The sequence below is a fragment of the Corvus kubaryi genome, unplaced genomic scaffold, assembly GCF_017639235.1.
Source record: "Corvus kubaryi isolate FWS band 111438036 unplaced genomic scaffold, C.kubaryi_AGA036_p1.0 split1-37296, whole genome shotgun sequence".
NCBI lineage: Eukaryota > Metazoa > Chordata > Aves > Passeriformes > Corvidae > Corvus > Corvus kubaryi.
The window spans coordinates 18,638,140-18,653,236 of NW_024582075.1; the positions used below are offsets into that span (position 1 = coordinate 18,638,140).

The 15,097-nt window shown below is 39.2% G+C and overlaps 1 protein-coding gene across 1 annotated transcript in view; it reads left to right on the forward strand.

Moving 5' to 3' along the window:
• MAP1B (microtubule associated protein 1B) overlaps positions 1–15,097 on the forward strand; it is a 72,291-nt gene that overhangs the window by 3,797 nt on the left and 53,397 nt on the right. Inside the window, exon 2 of the mRNA XM_042013262.1 lies at positions 1,071–1,172. Within this exon, the coding sequence (XP_041869196.1) occupies positions 1,071–1,172 (102 nt within the window). The remainder of the gene's footprint in view (positions 1–1,070; positions 1,173–15,097) is intronic.

Genomic DNA, 15,097 nt, shown 5'->3' on the forward strand with positions numbered 1-15,097 from the left:
ATCTCCTGGTCAAACCCTAAAGTGGTCTAACCCAGAGATTCCATGCAAAGGATGCTCATGTGGGGAGGGGCCACCAGACATTTCCTCACCAGAAATCCCTTTTATGTTTGCCAGTTCATTTGTGTAGATGTAATGATGTTCTTCTAGGACAAAAAAATGAGTGCAATTTTGGTTTTCAAAACTGCAGCAATGCCTGGACTTACTTGTAGTGCTACTACCTGCTCATTATTTCAAAACTAGAATATTTTTCAGAACAATTTGAAAACAAAATTAGAGAAAAATCCAAAGTATGTTCTTTTTTTTTCTTCTTTTTTTTTTTTCCCAAATTATTCATCAAAATCTTACGGAAAGGAACTAGAAACTTGTCTTTTGGCTGCAATGACTTTTTTTTTCCTGATCAAATGTCAATCCTTAAAAATCTACTTTGGAATAATACTTTTTTGGTCATATAAGTGCCAAGTGTCTCACTTTTTAAGTAGCTGGGGGAAAAACAGTGGGGAACAGAAATGTGCTGTTTAGTTTTTAAAAGAAAAAAGATCAAGCACAGCATTTTCAAATCTCAAAACTAGAGTTCTGACACCTCATAAATAAAAGATCACTTAAATTTTAATTTAAAATATGGTATGCTTCAAAGATATTCAATGGAGAAGTCAGCAATTTAATACTTTTTATTTAAATATTAATTAGCAACATGCTAGGTGGTGCTGTCTTTTTCTTCTTGGAAGGGCAACATGACTGAAGTGTCCTCTGGTTTTGTGAACCTGTATATTGCTATTTTAAAGTCAAATCAGGGACATTGGTAGCTTCTTGTGAAGTGGCTACTACTGCAGTTCTAAAGCTGGGGCCTTAAAGACTGGTCACCCTTTGGAAAGGCAGGTTGTCTTTTTCTGATTCCTGCCAGAATCCTTCCAAGTGCATTTTAAAAAATAGCTGCGTGCCTTGAAAGGAAGTGAGGCTGGGCTTGGAATTTAGAAATATGCAAATAGCATGAATACAAGTAGAAAAATACTTGGTTAAAGCTTCCAGTGCTCGTGTGTCAAGCTGGATGTGTTTTGTATTTTGAATTTTAGGGATCCGATCATGGGACACAAACTTGGTCGAATGCAACTTGGATCAAGAACTGAAACTTTTTGTGTCTCGCCATTCAGCTCGATTTTCTCCTGAAGTTCGAGGTGAGTTTAAGAGCAGAACTAATAAATTACACTCTGAAATTACCTGGCCTGTTAGTTTTAGGGCCTTTTCAAAGTTAAGACAACTCGCTTTTTGATTGAACAGTTTCTTCATGTAGCACCTATCTAGTAGTCCAGAGTCTGAAGCTTATTGTAGTAGGTAGAGTACATACAAAACGATTAACTGGAAAGGTTAGTTCTATAGTTTGGCAGAGCCAGAACTGACGTTGCAGCTGCTGCACAAATGCAGCTCAAGCCCTGTGTTTCTTCCTAAAGGACTTGGACTTTTCTCTTTCTTGGTATGAGAAGCTGAGTTATGGTGAGTCTGCCTGTACTCATAGGAACTTTCTTTGGCTTGTATGAGGAAATCAGAAATTTATAGGGCTAATAAGACTAAATCTCTCTTGCTGCCTTTTTTCCAAGCCCATTTTTCCTTGAGAGGATTCATTCAATAAAATGAAACATTTGTTTACCAGTTTTGTGAAGTGTAAAATTTGGGTTTGTTCTGGTTTCATGAGAATGAAGTGTTTGGTAAGTTTCTAAGATCTCATTACTCTTAATACAAATGTGAATGAATTTAATCAGGTTTCTCATGTGAAAATCTCTGACTTTCTCAGAGTAGTAAAGGTTTCTATCATTGGTGGAATCATTGTGGCCATGTGCATGTTGAGTCCTGTCGTACAGTATAACCTAGTACTGATGAGTGTTAAAAATTCCAGCTTCTGGGATATCTCTCCTGTGGTGAAAAAGGGCTATGAAATTTTGTATCATTCTACTACATCATGTTCCTGAGGTCAGTTGCTATACATTGTTGACAAAGAGACCCTGATGCCTTGCTAGCATGACAGCATTGACCTGATGGTTTTGAATAATGTACAAAAATGTCTTGTGTAATTAATCCTTTTTCTTGCAGCATATGTTAAAGCAGTTTTTGCTGTATCTCTCCATATCTAGAGACAGTAAAGCACTGCCAGAGTTAAGAAAAAATTATATACTTCTATGATTCTTCCTCTGGTTTGAAAAACAACATAACTAATAAAACAATACACAGCATGAAGACTTTTGAGTAAAGACATGTAGCTCCTTATTTATGTGGATGTAAACTCGGGCCTAGAATACTTGTCTTTCATTTCATTTTAAATGTCATGAAGACAATTCAACTTCTCAGTGACATTTGTTGCTTTGCTTTACAGAGAGGGAATTTATCTTTAAGAAATGGAAAATGCAATGTATCCCATTTTTAACAAATCTGTGTTTTACTATAAAACTTCAAGATTCTATGTTTCTCCTGTAGCAAAAATATTACAGCATGACTAGTATTTTTGCTGTCTCTTTTAGATGATACATTCTAATACTGCTGCATGCATTAAAATAAAGCAAATACTCTACTTTCATATAATAAATAAGATAAGATTTCTTTTGCAGCAGAAAGAATGTAGAATTATTTAGGAATTTTTCTCTGGGAATTGTATTTTTGATTGATTTTTTTTTTTTCTTTGTTTGTCTAGACTTCCCTGTTTAGTCTTTCATTGTGTTGAATTCCAGCTTAATTGCATGTGACTGGAATTCATCAACATCTCTGACAAGCAGAAATGAATGTGTTTTTCACCACTGCTCAATCTTTAAACAATAAACTGCCAAAATCTGTGTTTGAAGAGCATTAAGGGAGACTGAAACTTGAATAGACGCAATATCAAGGGATAAAGCTATCCCTTTTGACCAACTTCTTGTCTAAAATTTTGTGGAGAAGCACATTTTTACCTCCAGAATCTCACTGTACAGATCAGAGAATTATTTTAGTTTCTTTCTGCTGTTCTCTGATGTTGAATTCTGCAGGAGGCTCCTTTGTATCTTCTCTGCTGTTTGGCAGAGAGGCTTTTTTGTTGCCACATTTTAATAAGATTTCAGAATGTTTAATTTCTGTTACAGCACCCAAATATTAAACTGTGGGTGTTCAACTGTTGACATGGTCGGCTTTGATACTAAAGAGATGATTGTAAGTATGTATTGCTTTATGGTCCCAGACTCAGATATGGAATTTAGGTAACTAGGTGACCTTTTGTCCAAGGGAAATATCCATCCAAGGTGATGGGGTTGTCTGTGGAATGTAATTAAACAACTTCTTTTTTTTCAGCCCTTTGAGTCTGAAGTCTCTGTGCAACTCACATACAGGGACAGTTTACTCTTGAGCAAGGCTCCTGATGTAGTCTGGTCAGACTTCTGACTGACTGCAGCCTCTTTGATTATCATGTTTAATTATGATAATTGCAGTGCTGGCTCAGTAATGTTTGTGTACTTCTCAGAACAGCTTGAGGATACATACAGCAGCAATGTGAAGGGTAGGAATCTTTCTCTAAAAGGAAGCTTGGAGGAAATGGGGCCAATCCTGTCCCCATACCATACGTCTGTGATGTCAAAGGAGAGACATGCAAGAGATTGTCTGTCAAAGCATTTGGGTGTTTTCACTTAAAGAATTTAAGGTTTGATCCTTCTCCCTGTGTAGTGAATACATACTGGTACTGCAGGGAGCATGATTAGATCCCAACATTTTTTGTGTTCTTTTCAAAGGGATGGGTTACCACTGTAGTATTTGTGCACATTGTGTTCAGCTGTTGGGCAATTTATGAGTGATTTATGATTCCTGAAAAATAAGATTCAGAATGGAAATGCCAGCAGATCTTTTTTGCTACCTTGTAAAGCAGCTGAGTTAGCAGACTCCTTAATAATAACAGATCTTGGAGAGGTGATGTTGGCAGGCGCTGGTGAAAACTGAGTAACACAACTAATTAAGTGGTTGCCACAACAACAGGCAACATGACAAGGGGTACTCCAGTGGTGCCTCTGTTTTCTTTGTCGTGTACTGATAACTTCCATATTATAGTAATATCAAAAGGACAAAAAAATGCAAACAATGTACAAGCTGGAAAAGGAACTGTGCATCTGGTAGTGAGGCAGAACAAGTGGAGAGTCTTGGAAACAGCTCATTTGAAATTGCAGCTGTACCTACCAATCTTTGCTTAATTAACAAGAAAGTTTCGGCTGCATAAAGCAGCTTCACAAAAGACCCTGGTTTTGGGTGGGGGAGGGTGAAGCCGTTGAGGGCCCTTCTGTAAGGCTTTTGCACTGCTGTTTTATCCCTCAGTTTCCACCTGGAGACACTTAACTGTTGCATTGGTGCATGTTCAAGCCCTTGTCTAGATAAAATCCATTTTATTTAAATAGCTGCTCACCCCCAACCTTCTGATAAATACTGCTCAAGCTATACACTGTGGCTACTTTGTACTTTTTCCTGTGGTTATGAAGAACATATATACGTGTTTTGTATCTGAACTGTACCAGGAGGCCTCCTGTTGCCTATTAGCCACTGCAGACACCAACTGCTGACGTGAGTCCTTCTTTACCTGTTCCTAAGACTTTTTTATTGCCAGCCTGCCTGCAGCCAGAGGGGACCTTGGCAAAGTGCAAGACGTTTTATTTCCTCTTGGCAGCTACCTGCATCAGCAGCAGCAGTGGGCTTGCCTCCTTCAGGCTTCCTAAAAAGTCTTTTCTCTATGACATTGTCATTATTCCAAAAAACCTTAATGACTTCCCTTCTGAAAGCTACCACTTCAAAAGTTACTGTTTGGGACAGCTGGAAGCCTGTGGAGAATTTTTGGATCTGGGGTTTCTGGTCATCAATGCACTCAGCTGTGTACTGCAACAAAGTGGTCTATAGCGCCATTTCCTTTGTCAGAGCAGATCTCAAACCAGTTAACGTCACACCTAGTAGCTTGCCATGTGAGCTTGTGGAGTCACTGATAAAATCCTGAACAGCACGGGTTTTGTGCTGATTTACTTGAAAACGGCAGTTCACCAAAGTTCCTTAAGTCAGGACACAGGTACTCGAGCTAAACCTATGATTTAAAATGAAAAAAAGGAAAAAGAGACAAGAGGTCAAGACCAGATTTCTCAGGTACTATCAGAGTGCCATAACTGTCTAGAAATTAATTTTGCTTAAGATCTCAGGTAGCCTAATATGCACGTTTAGGGACATGCTACAAATATGATTCTTCAGATATTTAGAGGCTGTGATGGTAGCTGGAGTCATTTTAGCTCATTATATGTTTGGAGAGGTTAATTTTAGTTGGCTACTAGACTTCCTTTGTGTCTCAAAGTAGTTGTGCATTGAAATAAAGAAAATGGAGGCAGACTAGGACTCGAGAAGGTAATTGAGCTGACTCACGCTGCAGTAGCTGCGAATGGTGTCCCTGCGGGGTGACCTGCAGCTGTCCATGGTCCAGGGCTGTGGCCGTGGAGCTGCCCAGCAGCACAAAGCCAGGAGCCCCTGGGTCCTGGTGGAGGGATATTGATGGGAGCACATGCACTGGACTACTCCTGAGCTTTTTGTGGGGGGATGTTACCATTTTGGTGGCTTGGGAGAGGATTACAGTGTAATAGCCTATGTGTTTGGATACAAGAATTGTCAAAGCCTTCTTTTCTTAGTACTATTTAAAATTCCAGAGATGGGCTAAGAAGTCACTTTATCATCTTTTTTGCAGTAAGTAAGGTGTTGCGTTTATGTGACAGTCATTCTGGCATTGACTTCCATTTTTGCTTTTTTTAGGAAAGATCTCAAAGAAAATTAGCATGAATTTGCATTCAACGGTACCTGCTGATGCTAAGGTGTTAGCGTGAATCAGCAAAATTAGTGAGAGGTTATTTTTAAGTGCCTTGTACCACAATTAAAGATAGAAAGTTCAATCATCCTAGAATAGCCCATGTTTTATGGGAACAGGTCTTGGCTTGTGTGAGGCAGCTACCAGAGGCACGGGATTAAGTTAGTTATGAATAATGATGGAATTTTAACTGCATTATGAAATTTGAATCCTTATTCCTCTTTATTGGAATGAAAAATAAGCATACCTAATGGTATATTCACAAATGTTATTTTGTTAAGGGTTATCTGATAGAATTATAATTCTTAGTATGTCACTTGTGAGATTCCTCAATCTTTTTTGTAGTATTCTGTCTGTATGGGATTTCTGAAACTGAAAATTTCAACAATATTTTATTTTTGACCTCTGCCCAGTACTCTTTACAGATGATCTACCTCTCATCTCTTTCATCATGGATTTATTATAAATGTGTAACCAGAATATAATTGCCACTTTTTAAATCTAATTTCTGTTTTCCATGTGCAACATTTTGTTAGATGGCTGTTTTTCTTAATTTTGTTAAGACTGATGTACTTTACTTGTCTGGAATTTGTTGCTTTCTCATCTAATTTATCAGTTACTTGAGAGAAACATTAGATGTTTTAATTGGACTTTATAATGAGAAGAGACTTGATCCAAAGGCCACTGAAATAATTGGATTGGATTTTGGATTAGAGAAAATACAATCTAGTATTTTGAAGGTAGAACAAAGACCAAAATACCAAAAAATACCAAAATAGCAAAAAAGTGAGTGTTTTACCTTCCTTCTTGAATGACAAAAATGTTACTTTGTTTGAAGTGAATTGCCTACCACTATATTCAGAAATCTAACCAGACCCAAGTAAGAAGAGTTGAGACACTCCGTTTTCAGACTGGGTGGAGTGGGGAGGTCATGTTCATTCCCATTGCTATCCGTAGAATGAGAGTTGCCACTGTGGCTACTGATATCAACCTTGCAACAGCATGAAGAGCTCCAGTTGTCATCGGCCTTGTAGAGACAGATACAAGAGGTGCATCCATACTGGCTGCAAATCCATGTGATCGTGACTGTAGACTGGCAGGAGTATCCTACAGTACCTACAGTCACAGAGTAGGGGAGTCAGTAATAGTCACAAATAGAAAGCTGGATAGTTTTGTAACAAAGGTTCATGGTTTTGCATCAACCCTCCAGATGGTCCCACCAAAAAGACAAGATGGTTAGTTTGGGGCTGTAGTTGCTGGTGGTAATCTGTTCCTAGAGCTGAGAAGAAAAGCAGTGCTCCTGGTGACCTGGATTTGCAGATTTAAATCTGTTTTAGAGTCAAAACCAGTCACTGATAGAATAAAAGACTAAGTGTAAAAAAACTGTATTCAAGTAATAACCAATTCATAAACAAACAATTTGCAATTTTATGTATTTCAGTACTTGAAAGCTTGTCTGTAATGGTGAGATGAGTCGCCGTCCTGTGTCCCTGTCTCCTGCATGGCTGTGTGTGGGACATAATACCCGTCAGTAACGCTGGAAAGCTTGGGATTTTATTTGATATAAGCAATCAACCCCACAAAAGAACCCCCCAAAGCAAAACAAAAAAGCCTCTTGCAACAAGATTAGCCGTATTCTTAGACTGTATAATATCTGAGTGATTCTAAGGAGCTATGCAGACTTTCACCTGGAAGTCAACTCCCCACTGTCAAAGGCTGCCTTTGGAAGCTGGACCAGTATTATGGCAGTTGTAGCTCTTCTGGACAAAAGACTCATCCCAGCTTTGGCTCCCATGTCCTGAGTCAAAAATAAGCTGTCATAGGTCTTGTAAGCTCTTTATGGCAGATGGAGTATCTCCCCCACACCTGAGAGACTGGAAGGAGCAAAAGTAAGAAAACTCATGGGTCCAGATAAAGGTGAGTTATTATTAGGTGAAGTGAAAAATGGCAAAACCAAAGAAACAACCAAAACCAAACCAACAAGCACAGTGAAGGAGATTGCTCAGCGCCTCACACAGGCAGAATAATGCCCAGCCAGTCTCTGAACAGCCCCCGCCTTAGTAACTAATAATCCCACCTTCTTCCTCTACGCTAGCTTTTGTTGCTGAGCATGATATTGCATGGTGGTATTTGTGTTCAGGTGACTGGTTTTTTTGCTGACACCATTGTTGAACTTCTTGAAATAAAGGGGATGAAGTTTGACAGAGCCCTAAGAGAGTCCAGCTACCGGAGTCCTTCTGATCTTAAGGCTTGGAGACAGAAGCACACATCCTGTCATGGGTATTATGGCCCTCCAGCTTGCTTTCTTAACCTCAGCTTGTGTCCCATAGTTTCCCTGGTCCTCTAGAACTTGCACAGCACTTAGACAAACTTAAAAAAAAATATTTTGTATGTGGCCAGTAGTTTAAATAGATATAGAAAGCAAGCCTTCAAGAATATCTCAGGATAGGATTTAATGCTTGTTGCAAACTAATAATTTAATGGTATTGCTCATAATAATTTGTATGGTGCTATTGATTTTTTTCAAACCTATCATTACTAGCTGCAAAGCTCAATTTCTAAAGGTCATTAGACATGGAAGATTTAAATATTTTCAATACTAACTAGGCTTTTGTACATATACCATTTCCAAGCAACTTTACAAATTTTAATCTTCCTGTCCACTGTTTCAACAATTCCATTCTTTTTATGTTTCAATCCGCTAGCTAGCTAGTTATCTATCCAAAACCTGCCTGAACTTGTATGAGATGGCTTTTTTCATTGTGTCCTACAATGTGTATTGCAGAATCAGATCAAAAACATGTCACCTTTCAAAATAACACATGAAAGACATCAGCGTTACCCAAAAGCAATCCAAATGGAGATGGCGTATTACTGAAGTGACCCCTTAAAAAGTAAGGGTGGGCATCTTTGATCATAACACCATCTCAATGGCCTAAATCATCTGGCTGCAGCCATTTTATTCTTGAGGACTCTAGTGAGAATAGTTGCTCTGCACCTAAAAACCCTCTGTACCTATTAAATCCTGTAATTATAACAAGAATCACATTTTGCCTTCAGCTTTGGTGGAATAGTGTTATTGTATGTCAAGCAGGGGATTATCATGTGAAAAGAGACTTTGCCGACATTCTCATTTTGTGATGAATAGCAGGATCTGATAGTATTAATCCGTTAGGAGCTGTAGAGTGGGGGGAACCCATTTACTGGGTTGTGCTAATGGGTGTGGGTTGTGGATTCTCCACAACTGTTTATAGACAGTAATCACAGGAAGGAGACCAAGGATACCAAGCCATCAAATTTCCTTAAGCAGTATGGAATTACTCTTCAGTCTCTTGAACAGTGTAATACAACCATCATTAGACCTCTGCTTACCTAAAAAGGTATTGTTTTGATTTCTGGACTGTTTCATGACCTTTGTGCTCCCTTTGTAATTAAATTGCTTTGAATTGAAAGTAAATTCTGGGCCAAGGAATGAGCTTCTCTCAGAGAATCTAGAAAACACTTAGAGATTTACTTTATTTTATGCATGTCTACTTTTTTGAGTTTCACACAGCATGTTACACACTTGCGGAGTTGATACTCCTCTGACTTTCATTCCTAACTGGAGTATGTTTCCGTTTGGTGTTGGAGACAGCTGGGCATCTACGAAATTACCTGTGTCCTCATGTACCTTTCAGGCATTCCTAGAGTGCTCTGAGAATCAAATGAGTTTTTAACACAGTGCTTGCTGCTCTCCAGGGTAGCAGTAGTGAGGTGTATTAAGCATGGTATTTTCAGGGCAATATTCCAATCTTGGCAGATTTAGCATTTTCTCCCTTCTTGCCTTGACTTTTAATCACAAAAAACCCCCAGGGACAATGTCAAAAGAGGGGGCCACCCTATGATCTTTCTTTTGCAATTGGAAGTGAAAGAGTGGTGGTGCAGGGCAGTCCTGGGTAGAGCTACCCTTACAGGCAGAGATGAGCTGGTACCTCCACCCGGGAGAGTGCAGCCCCAGACTTCCATCCCTCGGAGAAGAATGATCTCATCAGTGATGAGCCTCTCTGAAGACCCATCAGGAGGGTCTCACCACACCAGCATTTACCTTCACCACAGCTCTGAGTTACCAGGGCTCTGCTGCCTTGTTTCAGACACAGCTTTGGTATCCCTGCAAGGATAGTTTTTGCATGGACAAAGCATAGATCAAAGACTTTATGCTGTGATACTAACATTTAAAACTGTTTTTCCTGTTTTCCTGATTTTTTTCATTTCTTGAGCACATTTTAAACCTTGTATCCTGTTCCCTTCTTTCCTGAAATGGGTGAAATGCTGAGTTTTCAAATTAGCAGATGTTTTCAACACTTCAGAGAAGCTTGTATTCATCCTAGATGACACTTTTCTTCCTTGTCCCATGCTCTTCATCCTGCGGTCTTCCTATATGTCAGAGTAAGTCATGGTAACTTAGTGGTAAAATGTGAATGGCATCTTTTCAGTATTGGATCTTCTAGGTTTGCTGCCTTTCTTGGAACCACACCACAGCTGACAATAAATAAATGTGTACTTTCTAAGAGATGAGTGTAGGAAAAGCTGTGGTCAGGGATGACTCTGCTCACAAATTATGTTTTGTAGTTTTTTCTTTTGTTTCTGGCTTCTCTCTGCTATTAAATATGTTGGAGTTGATGTCTGTTACTTCCAGCTTTTTTGTTGGTCTTACTTTTGAGCAGATGGATGTTTCTTTGTCAGTGATTGTAAACCTAATCTAAGCAATTATCAAATTATATTTAGACCAAAGTCCTTGCTGAGCCCCACCAAATCTTACTCCCTGTACTGTCCCACGTTTCTGACTGGCTTGCAAAGATGGGACACACTCAGAAAACACTCGAGCAGTATTAGACGAGTTGTTTTTTGTTAGATAGTTTAGGTAACTTGGTTGATTGTTGGCTGTGGAACTGGGCACAATAAAACATTTCATCAATAATCATTGAGGGGGAAAAAGAGAACGAGAAGATGTTTTCAACCCAGCAGAGACAGTTTTGAAACCAGTAGAGATGTGGCTTCTGTGGATCTGCCTTGCTGTAGTCCTATGACAACAGTCACTGTTTTGTAAGTGGAGTTACCCGACAGGTATTGTCCACTATTTTTGGTCAAATCACAAAATGGCCACATAAAGCTTGGAATCACAGTTGCTATAGGTGATGGCACAATAATAAACAGATTCACTGCTGGGTTTGATTTCTTTTTTTTTTCAATTTCTAGTGTAGAGGTTTAGCCTCTCAATATTCTCACCAAATAGTTAATAAAATCTTGAGTTATTTTTGAGATCCTGTGAAATAGGAGAATCACAGAATCATAGAACTTGATGAGTTGGAAGAGAGCTACAAGGATCAGCAAGTCAACTCCTGGCCCTGCACCGGACCTGCCAAGAATCACACCATGTGCCTGAGAGCATTGTCCAAACACTTCTTGAACTCTGTCAGACTGGTGCTGTGACCACTTCCCTGGGAAGCCTGTTAGAGTGCCCAACCACCCTCTCTGTGAAAAACCTTTTCCTGATATCCAGCCTAAACCTCTCCTGTCTTAGCTTCATGACACTCCCTTGAGTCCTGTCACTGGTCATGAGAGTGGAGACTGGGACCCGCTCCTCTGCTTCCCCTCATGAGGATATTGAAGACCACAGTGAGGTCTCCCCTCGGTCTCCTCCAGGCTGAACAGCCAAGGTGTCCTCAGCTGCTCTTCATACAGCTTCCCCTCCAGAAGAATAGGAAAGTACAAGCAGTATCAGTCTATCAGCTCTATTTGTATTTCCTCATTATTCATTATGCCTTTTAAATTGTTACTATTTTCAAACGATAGTCTTTTCCACTGCAAAATAAAGCTGTAATACTCTTCTTGTTGTTCAAAATCCATTCCCCACCAAAGTTTCTACATAAAATTCATTATATCATGCAGGCAAAGCTACTTTATTGAAAAAAACTTCAAATTAACAGTTAAAAAAACCCAAACCAACCCAAACCGAAAAACTGACAATCCACATCATGTTTCTTAATCTTTCCGTTTTTTCAAAGTTGCCTACCAAGGAATCATGCTTCCTTATGCTGCTTTTGCCAGCACATGGCATTCTGAGTGCCCGTGCTCACTGCTGTGCAGTAAATGACCACATTCTAAAGTCAGTATGAATACTTCCATAATGTTTTGAGGTCTTAGTTCTTAATGTGAGACATATGTTTCTATTTTGCTCTGACATCTTACTTGAAATTTAAATTTCAGGGACTTCAACTCTGTTGACTGTGAAATATGAATCCCTCAAAGTGAAATAAGCTCAGCAAACTTCAGATCTCTCTCTGTTGATGGAGAAAAAGCAGAGTATAGCTCATTCAGGTCACGAACTTATTCAGGTTGAAGACCACAGATAGTGATCATTTTATGAAAATGCTTAACATTAGCTCTGCAGAGCTAGTAGGGAGAAAAGCAAGATCATTACACACAGCTAGATTTGTGCATAAATTAACACATCTCTAGATACAGGTAAGAAAATCAGCTTCACAGATCATGTATTCTCTGTATTTTCTGGATATTTCCAAGAGGCCTGAGCTTCTCCTGTTTAGAAGCTGCAATATAAACCACATCAAGACCTAGTGCCTCTCTCTCTCTCCTAAAACACAGCATGAGATAAAAGACCTGAGACCTAAGCAAGTGGAGTCTGACTCACTTGTCAAGTTTAGTGTATCTCAGTTTTTTTCCCCTGTCTCAGTCTGTGCTATGACAGTCTGTTAGGAATATAGGAGTACAGTAGCAGGTAGTTTGACAAAGCAAATCAGTATTGTCTGTCTAAAAAGGTAAGTGTTTGTACAAGTCCCAGTGTGCCATTTTTCCTTTCTCAGAGATGCAAAAAAAAAAAATCACAGCTTTCTAGGTGACTGCAGAACACATGGTATGTCATAAATCAAGAGACCTGAAGTTTATTTCTTAATTTTTCCCCTGAACTATGTAAAAACTGACTGTGGCAGTCATGCTCAGGCGCTGTGGACAACCCATGATCTTGATTATTCAATTGCAGTGATGTAATGGCATTTAATTCTTTTTGTCTTACTTCAGCTTTCCATCATGGCCAAGTGTGCCAGTAGGGAATCTAATGTCAGTGATTTATGCAGCATGGTCTTCATTAAAATTCAAAATGAGGCTACCAACTCTCTTCAAGTAATCTAGTAAGCTACTAGCCAGATGTTAATGTAAACACTAAAGGGATTGCTCAAATTGATTTGAAAATAACAGTAACAGAGATGAAAAGCTGAGATTAGCCGTTCATGACATTGTGTAACTCCTTCAGATTTCTGAGCTGTATTAGGAAGAAGTACACGTGAGGACCTTCTTATTAAACAACACCTGCCTACAACTGCACAGGCAAAATCTTTTCATATATGCAAATACTGGTAAATGGACAATCAAATACTTTTAATCTCATTTAATTGTGGAGGAGTAGCAGGGCTCCAGATGCTTACTGAAAGCAGCTGTTTGTTACCACTCATTTAAAAAACACACAACCCAAACAACATACAAAAAAATCAGAAAATGCCCAAAACTATAGCCAGCAGTTTATCTTATTGTGATTACTAAGAAACACTTTGACAAACTCTGCTTTGAATGAGTGTAAATTACGGGAAATTTCACTGAAAACAGGTCTCTCCAGATCTACCCTGTTATATGTTAAGGCAGCATTGGAGTGCTGTTGAAGAACTGCAATTTGTAGATCCCATCTATAGAGAGTTTGAGGGAAATGGCTGTGGGAACTATGGTTTGTAACTGGTTTCTACATATAGTAACGTGCAACACTGCTGGGTTGCTGTGACACCACTTGAAATAAAGCATGGCAATTCACTTCTGTGGTCTCTTTGCAAGTCTGCATGGTGCTGGAGCTGGCAATAAATTGACTTCTTTTAGACTTAAACCTCTGTAGGAAGCTGAGTGTCTTTACAAAGCGTAAGCCGAGCTGGTGAAATACTGCCTGCCATCTTTAACAAAGCTCCGTGTCAAGTGGAAGTGAAATGCTTTTAAATGCTGCCATGTGGCTGAGGAATCGTGTGTTTTGTGATTGCTAAAACATTTTTGCCTGTCCTAAATCCATGAATGCTTATAAGGTAAAAGTTAAAATGTCATGGAGAAATTAAGTAAATGACATTTTGATTGCCCCTCCGAGTTTGGCTTAGTGATTGACACAACCTTCAAATCCTAAGGAAAGAGAAGTGGCAAGGAGTAGTCTTTTGCCTTTTGTCACATCTGTTGTGCCATCCCTGCCTCTGCACGGCTGCTTATCTCATGGCTGTGGATTAATTAGAAGAATTTGAGGCTGAGGATGTGGAAGGGAATTTAAATTGCATCTGTATGGATTATGATCTGGTGGAGTTCATTAGCATGCAGGCACAGTTCCTGTGCCTTTCTGCCTCTCTTCCCAGAGCTTGCAACTTCCAGACATTTCCACACTCCCTCAGATCTGTTGTGCCTTATGGGCCTGGCCTGCAGTTTCATATTAGCACAGTTTAATTAGGCAAAGAGCGATTGCTGTGACTCCAAAATTACGTATGGTTATGATAGATCAAAATTTATTACAGAGATTTTTTTCAAATAAATGTCTTCTCGGTTGGACAGGTTTTTCTCATTCAGAGGCCCTAGAGCCATTTACGAAACAATTAAATCCTCTCTGGTGTGAAGTGGAATTTTAAGAATGATTAATGCTGACTGACCATGTATTCTCTCTAGTTTCATCTGCATTCCTATGCTTTGCTGTTTTCATCTGATAGGTTTGACAGAGGGAGTTAGGTTCAGGGACCGCTGCCCCTTCCTTGCAGCAGTGCAGAGCCTAGTGGAAGGGTGTCAAATGGGTCAAGGCACTGGCTAAAAACTGTCAAACCCAAATGCGAATATGTAGCTGTAGAGTAATTTGCAAGCACTGCGCTGGGAAGAAGTTTCTATAGCTCGATTCCATTAAATTTATTCTGATTATCTAAATTTGGTGTGGAAGGTGAGTGTGATATAGTCTAGTATTCTAAACACTTATGTAAGTGGCCAGGTTTACAGAGGCCATCCAATAGATGCCAAATGAGGAGAGCTTGCATGACCATGTCATTGTCAATTTTCTTTTTGTGGTTTTTCTTTTCAAATTAATTTTAGTGTTTTCTGCAAGGGAAGTAGTTTTCCCTTTTGGGAGCATGTTGGAACAGTATGCAAATTCTGCTCAATTATGAACAGTCACAAAGGTCTTGAAACAGAAGCCATAAATCATAAGTTTTTAACAGAAAA